Source organism: Phoxinus phoxinus (assembly GCF_949152265.1).
Source record: "Phoxinus phoxinus genome assembly, chromosome: 12".
In the NCBI taxonomy this organism is placed as follows: Eukaryota; Metazoa; Chordata; class Actinopteri; order Cypriniformes; family Leuciscidae; genus Phoxinus; species Phoxinus phoxinus.
Genome location: NC_136887.1, coordinates 32,946,281 through 32,958,583, shown reverse-complemented (window position 1 = coordinate 32,958,583; position 12,303 = coordinate 32,946,281). Strand labels below are relative to the sequence as shown.

The 12,303-nt window shown below is 45.0% G+C and overlaps 1 protein-coding gene across 1 annotated transcript in view; it reads right to left on the bottom strand.

The window, feature by feature from the left end:
* LOC307008324 (uncharacterized protein) overlaps positions 1-12,303 on the bottom strand; it is a gene marked incomplete at its 5' end in the record, with an annotated part of 37,903 nt that overhangs the window by 10,313 nt on the left and 15,287 nt on the right. Inside the window, 2 exons of the mRNA XM_079631066.1 lie at positions 2,571-2,629; positions 11,332-12,303. The exon at positions 11,332-12,303 is cut by the window's right edge and continues 1,511 nt beyond it. Of these exons, the coding sequence (XP_079487192.1) occupies positions 2,571-2,629; positions 11,332-12,303 (1,031 nt within the window). The remainder of the gene's footprint in view (positions 1-2,570; positions 2,630-11,331) is intronic.

Sequence of the window (12,303 nt, the reverse complement as noted above, 5' to 3'; positions counted from 1 at the left end):
CTTAAAAAAGTAGAAGTACACAAAAAAACTACTCAATTACAGTAACGCGAGTAAATGTAATCCGTTACTTTCCACCTCTGGATTTTTGTCACGTCTTGGGTCGAGTCTATGGACAGGAATATTTCTTGTCGCTGGAATACTTTATGGCGTCTGGTTAGGACATGGTGTTAGGCTGTTTAAATTTGCTTTTCAAAGCTGCAATTTCTGCCAAATTGCCGACTCAAGCAAGAGAACTTACAGTAGCGTCATGAGCAATTTATTCCCCTGTGTCTGAATGCCAGGGTATGACAACTGCCACCCATGAAAGCTAAAAATGAAGAAATGTGAATGAACAAAAATTTGCGTTGCATTTACAATCCTGTGAAAACACTTCCCGCGCAGCTGTAAACTATAATCACTGGCTTCCAGCAAAAAAAGACACATGCCTTTGGTGTGAGAGACCCGGGTTCGAATCCACTGTGAGACACCAATGTGTCCCTGAGCAAGACACTTAACCCCTAGTTGCTCCAGAGGCGTGCGACCTCTGACATGTATAGCAATTGTAAGTCGCTTTGGATAAAAGCGTCAGCTAAATGAATAAATGTAAATGTAAATGTAAAAACCCTTCGCTTGGCTTCAGAAGGCCTTTATTAACCCACTGGACTCGTGGATTACTTTTATTATTTATGGATGCGCTTTTTGGAGCTTCGAAAACTCAGACACTATTCAGTGCCATTACAAAGCAGGGAAGAGCCAGAATATTATTTAATATAACTCTGATTGTGTTCGGCTGACAGAAGAAAGTCATATACACCTTGGCTTGAGGGGGAGTAAATCATGGGATCATTTTCATTTTTGGGTGAAGTATTGCTTGAACGACGGACAACCAATATGTTGTTACTTTAGTATCTATTATAGTTTGTATTCATATTTTGAATAATATATGTGGAACATCATTTTGTGTTTTTGTCATTTTTAGTAGTTTTTTTGTGCCTTTATAGGTTTTTTTTTAATAAATTTTTATTCCAGTGTTATTTTTAGTTATTTGAATACATCAGGTTAAACTAAATAAAAATGAGAAGTGTTGCTTTGGCAACTACAGTGTACAAATGTGTACACAAGACTACTGGAGTATGTTTTACTGGAAAATACCATTTCAGTCTTAAAATGTCAATTCCATGTGTTACTTTCCATTTTTCTATTTGTAACTATTTGTAAAAACAAAAAATTGTTTGCTAGTTTTTTCAAGTAAATGTCAGTGTAAGTAACTTCAAGTGACACAGTTTGGTTTATGGTTGTTTTAGGTTTAGTTAACAATAATAACCCCGCTAACAACACACAGGTCTTTAGGCCCGCTGCTATGTAACTCTGCCAATTTAAACTAAACAAAAAGATTTAATTTCTTCCAAATGGCTTCTTTCAAACTGGGTCCTGTCAGGGTGGAATGTGTTGTGTAACATCTGTTATGGAAACCGATGAGTTGTGAAAACTGGCACACGAGAGAATCAGGACCTTATTGGCTGCCTGTGACTGGCCCCTCCCCCTAAAGAGCACCTGATTGGATGAGTCGCTGTCAATCACAGCGTCAAAGCCCTTTGGCATCTTAATGGTTCCAATCAGTTTCAGCACAATGCATTGACTATAACAGGCATTAGCATGGCAATAAACCTCACTGTCCCCCTCTTTTACTCTTTCTGGCCCCTCTCTCCCTCTCTCCTCTCTCTCTCTCTCTCTCTCTCTCTCTCTCTCTCTCTCTCTCTCTCTCTCTCTCTCTCTCTCTCTCTCTCTCTCTTGGCAGATTGAGGCATTGGGGGTGGAGGGGTAAGTGCTTGAATAACAGCAGCCATTTTGTTAAGAAGAGAAGACCATTAAGATTCAGACCACAGCTAGGTTCTGTCTCTTTTTGTTTCTCTTTTTCTCTTTGGAGTAGGGCAAGGGTTACTAAAGTGTCTTATTTAAACAATATGCAGTATGTACACATGCATACATTTGTGCACAGCCTATTGTGTCTTTCAAGGAGTCAGAAATATTGTGATTACGAATACATGAATTTACGAGTGGGAAACTCTGAATTCTAGATGATACATGAGTTACGACATTGGAAGGGCCGTGTTGGTTTGAAACATGGTGCAAACATTGATCTATAATACAGATTTATATCATCTATTGAGGTCAGTGGAAAGCCTGTAGCAAAAGGTGTTGATCAATCAATTTTCATGATTTGCTTCACATATTGATGCCATGTAAAAAAAAAAAAAGTGATAGAAATTAATATTTCATATCATCATTTTGAATTCAGGTGAAGTTTGTGTTTATTATGTACAACATAGGCTCTTTCTTTGTTCATATACTTCCATGTTATGTTTCTGAATTGTACTTCGAGTTGTTATCAGAACATTCGAGTTTCCCAGGTGCACATGAAGGCATGTATATCTCATACTCATGCAAATCTATTTCTGTATGTCATCTCTTGGCTCTACATACTCATATATATGCACTGCAATGTGTGCTAACCATTTATTCAATGCAAATGTTTTTGAATAGAGGTGACTTTGTGCATTTACATAACGCAAATCTCGCGTGTCACTCACCCGCTGGGCCCGGGCCTCTGGTTCTGGGTGAAGCGCCAGTCAGCAGTGGGTGGTTTTTGCTGTAATGAGACAGAAGGAAAAACATGAGTGATGACATAAAAAGAAAACTTAAGACATTTGTGAGTGTATTTGTGTGACCTCGCCGTTGCCATGGCGACAGAGAAATGATGTAAGTGTGTATCCTGTGTGTGGTGACTGCCGTCAGTGTGACCTTGAGGACACAGCATGTGACCAAAGCATGAGAACGAGAGACTTTTTCACTTCATCGTGCTCATGTTTCCTTTGGCACTATGTAATAAAATCTAAATGAATGTCAGTGTGACACACACACACACACACACACACACACACACACACACCAGGATTGTTGCAGCGAGTGAGAAACAAGCTCTGTGACTAATTGGGTCAAAGACAGAAAGACCATTGTGACTCCATCCTCAGGACAGCAAACACTCACACTGCGCATTCTCTCTATACAACTTCACAATCCCCCAAATAAAAATGCTTATGTATAACACTTCAAAAACACAATGATAAAATCCTCTCCACAGTTACTTTTTTCATCTGCATCCTCTTGAATGCAGATGACAGTGAAATGGAAAACTGCCAAATTGATCAAAACCAAATGACTATGTAGACAAAAGAGAAGAGAGGAGACAGAAGAGAAGAGAGGAGACAGAAGAGAAGAGAGGAGACAGAAGAGAAGAGAGGAGACAGAAGAGAAGAGAGGAGACAGAAGAGAAGAGAGGAGACAGAAGAGAAGAGAGGAGACAGAAGAGAAGAGAGGAGACAGAAGAGAAGAGAGGAGACAGAAGAGAAGATAGGAGACAGAAGAGAAGAGAGAAGACAGAAGAGAAGAAAGGAGACAGAAGAGAAGAAAGGAGACAGAAGAGAAGAAAGGAGACAGAAGAGAAGAAAGGAGACAGAAGAGAAGAAAGGAGACAGAAGAGAAGAAAGGAGACAGAAGAGAAGAGAGGAGACAGAGAGGATCACAGCTAAACAAAGAAAGACACTAAAGTCAAACGACGGCCGAAACATAAAATGGCATTTACAGCCCGTTTAGTTCTATGATGCCACATATTTCGACAAGAAAAAACTCAAGGCAAATACCTTTTTTCAACCATATATCAGAAACACAAACAATGCACAAACGCCAGATGAAATAAGAACACACAACAGAGAATACACACATGCTCACTGAACTAGATAAATGAGGACTGAGTGTTGGCTTATATTGTTTTTTTATATACAGCTATATAATAACTATATTGAAACTAAACAAAACTGTATGAGAAAACTGTATGAGTTTTTTTGTCCGATTTACAGTAAACAATCTTTGTTTGCGAAGTATAGCCAGTTGTAAACTTAATAACTATACTAGCATAAACCTGACCCGAATGAGGAAACATTTAGCATATTTAGAAAAAAAAATCCATCCATCTTCTTCCGCTTATCCGGGGCCGGGTCGCGGGGGCAGCAGTCTAAGCAGAGATGCCCAGACTTCCCTTTCCCTAGCCACTTCCTCTAGCTCTTCCGGGGGGACACCGAGGCGTTCCCAGGCCAGCCGAGAGACATAGTCTCTCCAGCGTGTCCTAGGTCTTCCCCGGGGTCTCCTCCCGGTGGGACGTGCCCGGAACACCTTCCCGGGAAGGCGTCCAGGAGGCATCCGGAACAGATGCCCAAGCCACCTCAGCTGACCCCTCTCGATGTGGAGGAGCAGCGGCTCTACTCTGAGCTCCTCCCGAGTGACCGAGCTCCTCACCCTATCTCTAAGTGATCGCCCAGCCACCCTGCGGAGAAAGCTCATTTCGGCCGCCTGTATCCGGGATCTTGTCCTTTCGGTCATGACCCAAAGCTCATGACCATAGGTGAGAGTAGGAACGTAGATTGACCGGTAAATCGAGAGCTTCGCCTTGCGGCTCAGCTCTTTCTTCACCACGACAGACCGGTACATCGACCGCATTACTGCGGAAGCTGCACCGATCCGTCTGTCAATCTCCCGTTCCATCCTTCCCTCACTCGTGAACAAGACCCCAAGATACTTGAACTCCTCCACTTGAGGCAGGAACTCTCCACCAACCTGAAGTGAGCAAGCCACCCTTTTCCGACTGAGGACCATGGCCTCGGATTTGGAGGTGCTGATTCTCATCCCAGCCGCTTCACACTCGGCTGCAAACCGTCCCAGTGCATGCTGAAGGTCCTGGTCTGTAGGGGCCAACACGACAACATCATCCGCAAAGAGCAGAGACGAAATCGTGTGGTCCCCGAACCTGACACCCTCCGGCCCCTGGCTGCGCCTAGAAATTCTGTCCATAAATATTATGAACAGAACCGGCGACAAAGGGCAGCCCTGCCGAAGTCCAACATGCACCGGGAAGAAGTCTGACTTACTGCCGGCAATGCGAACCAAGCTCCTGCTCCGGTCGTATAGGGACCGGACAGCCCTTAGCAAAGGACCCCGGACCCCATACTCCCGGAGCACCCTCCACAGGCCGCCTCGAGGGACACAGTCGAATGCCTTCTCCAAATCCACAAAACACATGTGGATTGGTTGGGCAAACTCCCATGAACCCTCCAGCACCCTGTAGAGGGTATAGAGCTGGTCCAGTGTTCCACGGCCGGGACGAAAACCGCACTGTTCCTCCTGAATCCGAGGTTCTACTATCGGCCGTAATCTCCTCTCCAGTACCCTAGCATAGACTTTCCCGGGGAGGCTGAGAAGTGTGATCCCCCTGTAGTTGGAACACACTCTCCGGTCCCCCTTCTTAAAAAGAGGGACCACCACCCCAGTCTGCCATCCCAGAGGTACTGTCCCCGACCGCCACGCGATGCTGCAGCCCCTCCTTGAACTGCCACCTTAACGTGGTGGAGGGGTTTGAGTACCCGAATGACCCTAGGAGCTATGTTGTCCGGGGCTATATGCCCCTGGTAGGGTCTCCCAAGGCAAACAGGTCCTAGGCGACGGGTCAGACTAAGAGTAGTTCAAAAAACCCTTTATGAAGAAAATTAAAGCAAGGACCGTGACGTCGCCCGGTATGGCGCAGCCGGGGCCCCACCCTGGAGCCAGGCCCGGGGTTGGGGCTCGTATGCGAGCGCCTGGTGGTCGGGCCTCCCCCCACGGGGTCCGGCCGGGCTCAGCCCGAAGGAGCGACGTGGGGCCGCCTTCCCGTGGGCTCACCACCTGCAGGAGGGGCCGTAAGGGGCCGGTGCTTAGAGGATCGGGCGGCAGTCGAAGGCGGGGGCCTCGACAACCCGATCCCTGGACACGGAAACTAGCTCTAGGGACGTGGAACGTCACCTCGCTGGCGGGGAAGGAGCCTGAGATTGTGCGTGAGGTTGAGAGGTTCCAACTAGAGATAGTTGGAATCACCTCTACGCACGGCTTAGGCTCTGGAACCACACTCCTTGAGAGAGGATGGACTCTTCACCACTCTGGAGTTGCCCATGGTGAGAGGCGGCGGGCTGGTGTGGGTTTGCTCATAGCCCCCCAACTCAGCCGCCATGTGTTGGAGTTTACCCCGGTGAACGAGAGGGTCGTTTCCCTGCGCCTACGGGTTGGGGATAGGTCTCTCACTGTCGTGTGTGCCTACGGGCCAAACGGCAGTGTAGAGTACCCGGCCTTCTTGGAGTCTCTGGGAGGGGTGCTGGAAAGTGCTCCGACTGGAGACTCCGTCGTTCTACTGGGGGACTTCAACGCCCACGTGGGCAACGACAGTGTTACCTGGAGGGGCGTGATTGGGATGAACGGCCCCCCTGATCTGAACCCGAGCGGTGTTCAGTTATTGGACTTCTGTGCTAGTTACAGTTTGTCCATAACGAACACCATGTTCAAGCATAAGGGTGTCCATCAGTACACGTGGCACCAGGACACCCTAGGCCGTAGGTCGATGATCGACTTTGTGGTCGTTTCATCTGACCTGCGGCCGTATGTCTTGGACACTCGGGTAAAGAGAGGGGCGGAGCTGTCAACTGATCACCACCTGGTGGTGAGTTGGATCCGATGGCGGAAGAGGAAGCTGGACAGACTCGGCAGACCCAAGCGTACTGTAAGGGTCTGCTGGGAACGTTTGGCCGAGTCTCCTGTCAGAGAGATCTTCAACTCCCACCTCCGGCGGAGCTTCGACCGGATCCCGAGGGAGGCTGGAGATATTGAGTCCGAGTGGACCATGTTCTCTACCTCCATTGTCGAAGCGGCCACTCGGAGCTGTGGCCGTAAGGTCTCCGGTGCCTGTCGAGGCGGCAATCCCCGAACCCGGTGGTGGACACCGGAAGTAAGGGATGCCGTCAAGCTGAAGAAGGAGTCCTATCGGGCCTGGTTGGCTTGTGGGACTCCTGAGGCAGCTGACGGGTACCGGCAGGCCAAGCGAACTGCAGCCCGGGTGGTTGTGGAGGCAAAAACTCGGGCCTGGGAGGAGTTCGGAGAGGCCATGGAAAATGAGAAAAAAAAATCATTTAATGTAATTTGTACATTTGTAAACGTCCCCAAAATGATAGTTGTGTTCGACGTAGAGCATTTCTGTGAACAGTTTTGTTTGCGGAGTTTAGCCAATCACACCCATAAACACACAATCCTAAACCTCTCCATCAAAACCCCATGACTCGCCTCACTCTGTACACACATGAACCCGACCACATCAGATTAATCAGAACAATGAGAGAGATCACAACATTATTCAGATTCAGGGTCAGAGCCTTTCAGACAGTAATGACTCCTGCATATCCTCATGTGTACAAAACTCTCTCAGCGAGGGCAGAACGTGAAGGTCATCCGCCGCCAGGAATGTCAGAACAATCTTCCATAATGAGGAAGTCTTTCCCATCGTGTGTATACTGTACATCGCCTGCCATTTGGAAAATAGAAACTGAAACAGTATTAACAATAAACATCAAACAGTAGTGTTACAATGTTGCCATCTAACCTCACTGTCTTCCATTTTGAATTCAAGATATTCAAAAATTCAAGATATAGTGTTTATAATTGCAACGAGCAGACCATCATGTCATGGTGGACTCAAAGTCAAAGATGAAGGTTGGTCAAATAATGGTATTTACATACTGAATATTTATACAAATAACACACAATAGATGTCATGGTCCCCCCCCCCCCCACACACACACACACACACACACACACACACACACACACACACACACACACTACGCCTAAAGTACTGTGTGACTTTTGTAAACAAACTAATGCTCTGCTCACATGGCAAAGCAGGATGAAACACACCTATGTACAATGCACACACTCAAAAACAATACTACAGACATATTGCAAAATGTGTGTATCAAATCAGTCACGCTAAAGCCTGAAAAAAACAACAACATAAAAATAACTAAATTCTGACTGAGCCAAAGACATTGGACTGTATGCACACCTTCAACTTACAGATACTGAACTATATTAGCCCACTTAGAAAAACTGCTCATTCTTATATATATAAATATTATTTATAAACATTTGGCCTTAATCTGTAGCTTTACATCTGGTGCACACACACACGAACAACATCTGGATCAGTATATCAAACCTGAAAGATCCTGTGAATGAACAACCTAGATTTATCCAAGACATCCTTCCTCATAGATCACATGGAAAGCATCTACATACATCCGGACCACACAATAGAGAAACGTCCCCCACCGTACTGTAAACACGGAACAGGAAGGTACCTGATTCCGTAAAGATCTAGTTTTCTTTGTATATCTTATAAACACTCAGCAGGAGAAACATGCCACTCTCTGTGTAAACTGTACACACATTATCACTCAAAACACAAGGGCAGATGCATATCAATAAACCTTGACAATAGTTCATTATTGACTCTTCTGACTAGTACAGCGACTACCTAGCAAGCACCAGCATCATGGCTGTGAGATTAGCACAGGTGAATCCAACACTGTGATTATACCGATCTGGACGGTCAATGAAGCTAACAAATAATAAAAGTAGGACACTACAAGACAAGTGCTTCAGAGAAAAGCGATGGCAACACGATCAAAGAGATCAGTGAAGTGGGTTAATCTGAAAACATGGACGAATCTGGCAGAAAGTCATGAAATATGTGTCCTGTCATAACATGACTGAGGAAGGTCAACAAATCCAGATAGTAACAAATCTCCAGACCGCATGAAGTATGTAGATGTAGAAAGATGCCTCATAAACCTGCCACACATCTGTTAAACTGGTGCTTTTACATACATATTGGCATTCAAGCAGATGAAGTGTAACTTTAGGAACATCTGAGTTCATTTTCACAGTTATGCACATTTCCTCAAAAATGTTACTTTTGAGTTTAATGAATATTTTGGTTTGCATTACAGTAATGAGAATGGTGAGTAAACTGTGCTTGTTTGTCATGAAAATCCAATAAATGTTATAATGAAATATTTTTCAAGCACAATATGATCAAGATGGAAGAAGATGAGAAAAGGAAAATGAAAGTCAGAAAGGTTTTATTGATGGTGTGAAATAGAAAAGGTGTAAAACAAGAAGAATAGTAATAAACAGGACCACACACACACACACACACACACACACACACACACACAGCACGTGTCGTGATAGCAGAGCCAGATGGCAGCCCAGCGACCCGAGAGACAGAACGACTCTCAAGAGACTTAGAGATGGGACATTATGTCCGGAATGGGAGAAAGAAAAAGAGGAACATCTCCATTTCTCAGGCTCATCCATCAATAGACATAAACACAGGAGATTATAGAGGAACTCAGTTTCAACGAACTGCAAACTCAGATAACACTTGCCCAAATCTCCACAAATAACTACTTCACGTGCCATAGAGACATAGAGAAACTTGCAAATATAAACTGACAATTCCCACTCAAGAGTTCATGGAAATGAGAACTGTAAATCACAGTTGCCTATGGGATAACCCAGATGTGACACACACACACACACACACACACACACACACACACACACACACACTAGGTCACATGACTCGGACGTATGGAATCAATAACACGGGTTCAGCACAACAGGAAGTCAGGGGTCAGTGAATGGCCTCTGGAATCCTGTTATTCCGCCACTCTTTCTCCCACTGCCTTCTTCCTCTTTCTCTCTTCCTTCGTCATATTCCCGCCTTTTCCTTCCCCCATCCAAAAGCTCGCTTCTATCTGTTCCTCTTCCTGTCCATCTGTTGTCCACGTCTCTTTCAACCTCGCTTTAGAGTTTCTGTTCTGTGCATAGTTGATGTCTGCTCTTCTGTTTGCTTCACGTCTTCCTCCTCAACCAGTGGTTCTCAGACGATTGCTCACGGACAGCAGGGAAAATAAAACGTGATAAAATGCAACTAATCTCATATAATCATGTATAGTTTGGTTATACGAGATTAGCTTCATTTATTACTTGCACTTAGCTTGGATTTCCCCTGCTGTCCGTGACCCGTCAGTCGGGAACCAGAAGACATTTGTGTTTACTTTTGTACGATAAACAGTTTTGGTACACACATCTCCACTTGATGACCAATGTAAAATCTGGGTCTTGACACAAAAACAGTTCTCAAATGTTTTTGCTTCAGGACCCAGATTTTACATTGGATTTTTTCACTAATCTAAATCTTTTCCCCCATGTTTCCAACTGTAAAATCCCAAAGTTCATGTTATTCCAATACTCTCTAAGCCTCTTTCCTCACTGTGTCTTAACGTCCTCCTCCCTTCTTGTCTGACACATCCAGACTTTTGCTAAACGCTTTCTTTTTGTTCTAATCCATCTACACTCTTTTCCCTTGTGTTCCCACTCTTCATCTATTCTCTGTTCTTCCTCCTCCTTCCTGTTGAGTCACAGGACTCACACCCTGCCAGTCTATTGCAGTTTTTGGAAGCCAGTTGCCAAAACATAAAAACTGCACTATGACGTACACATATTTAACACATTACCCAGCTGCATCATGGAACAAAACCATGCTCTAAAACATTGAGAAACTAGAGAAAACACAAAGAGGCTTCACCGTGAGCAATAATCAGCCTTGAGGTTGAAACATTACCCAGAATTATTTTCCACCTACACCACCTGTCAAAAGTTTGGAATCATTATGATTTAAAAAAAATATATATTTTTTTAAAGAAGTCTCTTCTGCTAACCAAGGATGCATTTAATTGCTCAAAAAATGCAGTAAAATTGTGAACCATTTTTACAATTTAAAAGAAATGTTTTCTATTTAAATAAATTGTAAAATGTATTTTTGGATCAAAGCTGAATTTTCAGCATCATTACTCCAGTCTTCAGTGTCACATGATCCTTCAGAAATCAGTATAATATGATGATTTGATGCTCAAGAAACATGTTTGATTTCTATTAAATAAATGCTTTTCTTTTTTAACGTTCTATTTACCAAAGAATTGAGGGGGGGAATACACAATTTCCACATAAATATGAGGCAACACAACAGCTTTCAACACTGATAAAGATCAGAAATGTTTCTTGAGCATCAGATCATCATATTATACTGATTTCTGAAGGATCATGTGACACTGAAGACCGGAGTAATGATGCTGAAAATTCAGCTTTGTTCACAGGAATACATTTTTAAACATTCAAATAAAAAACAGTCATTATAAATTGTAATATTTCACAATATTACTCTTTTTAGTTTTTTTTTTCAGTACTCTTTTTTTTTTTACTATATTTTTAATCAAATACAGCCTTGGTGAGCAGAAGAGACGCAATAAAGAGAGAATTCATTAGTGACACGACAGTGAAGAATGTGATTGGCTGTGGGGATGAGTATGCCCTCACCTCATTGGCTGAGTTCATTAAGTGCTTCCTAGTCAGAGTCATGTTTAGTGTGTTGTTATGACTCAACATGGGAGTCTTGACAAACACAAAGTCGCTCCTGCTGGAGAGCGTTGAGTAGCAGGGCCTGTAGGTCCGTGTGTGAGGATCCTGCGCCCCTCCCACCACCTCCATGTATCTAATGGGTCCATCAGTGTTGAGCTGGAGGTGGAGGTCCTTATGGGCTCTCTGCTGGTAAGTGTGCCGGGAACGGAAGCCCGTCCTGGAATAGCAGCACGTCGAACCGTCCTTGTGCCTGATGCACCGTACCAAGAGCACCGCCATAGTCAACAGCGACACCACAGTCACACAACCCAGGGAGATTATGAGGTACAACGTGACGTCCGTCATTCCAGTGCCCTTGTGTGGGATGATTCGGAAGTCTGTCGATTTGTCTGCGCTTTTCTCCTCTATGGTAACCGTGACCGAAACACTAGTGGACAGAGCTGGCTGTCCGTTGTCTCGCACAACCACCACGAAGCTGTACGCTGGGTGAGTTTTACCACCCTGCTCATCGTCCATGAGCTTCTGTGCAGTGCGCAGTTCCCCCGTGTGCGGTTCGATGTGAAACTGTGAGGAATCGTCCCCGGGAGCGATGCTGTAGAAGAGCCACGCATTGTGACCGCTGTCGGGGTCGACGGCCACGATCTTGTTCACGCGGTGTCCGACGGGGGCGGCGTGTGGGACGGTCAGCTGGAGCCCTGTGTCTTCAGAGTGGATCGGGTAAAGCACGACGGGAGGGTTGTCGTTCTGGTCCACCACAAAAACGTGCACGGTTACGTTAGACGCTTGCGGAGGTGATCCGGCATCCCGCACCTGAACCTCGATCTTAAACGCGTTCATCTGCTCGTAGTCCAGAGAGCGCATGGTGAAGATGTTCCCATTCTCTGGGTTAATGTAGACGTATGAGGAGACGGGCCCGCCGTGGACGCTGGT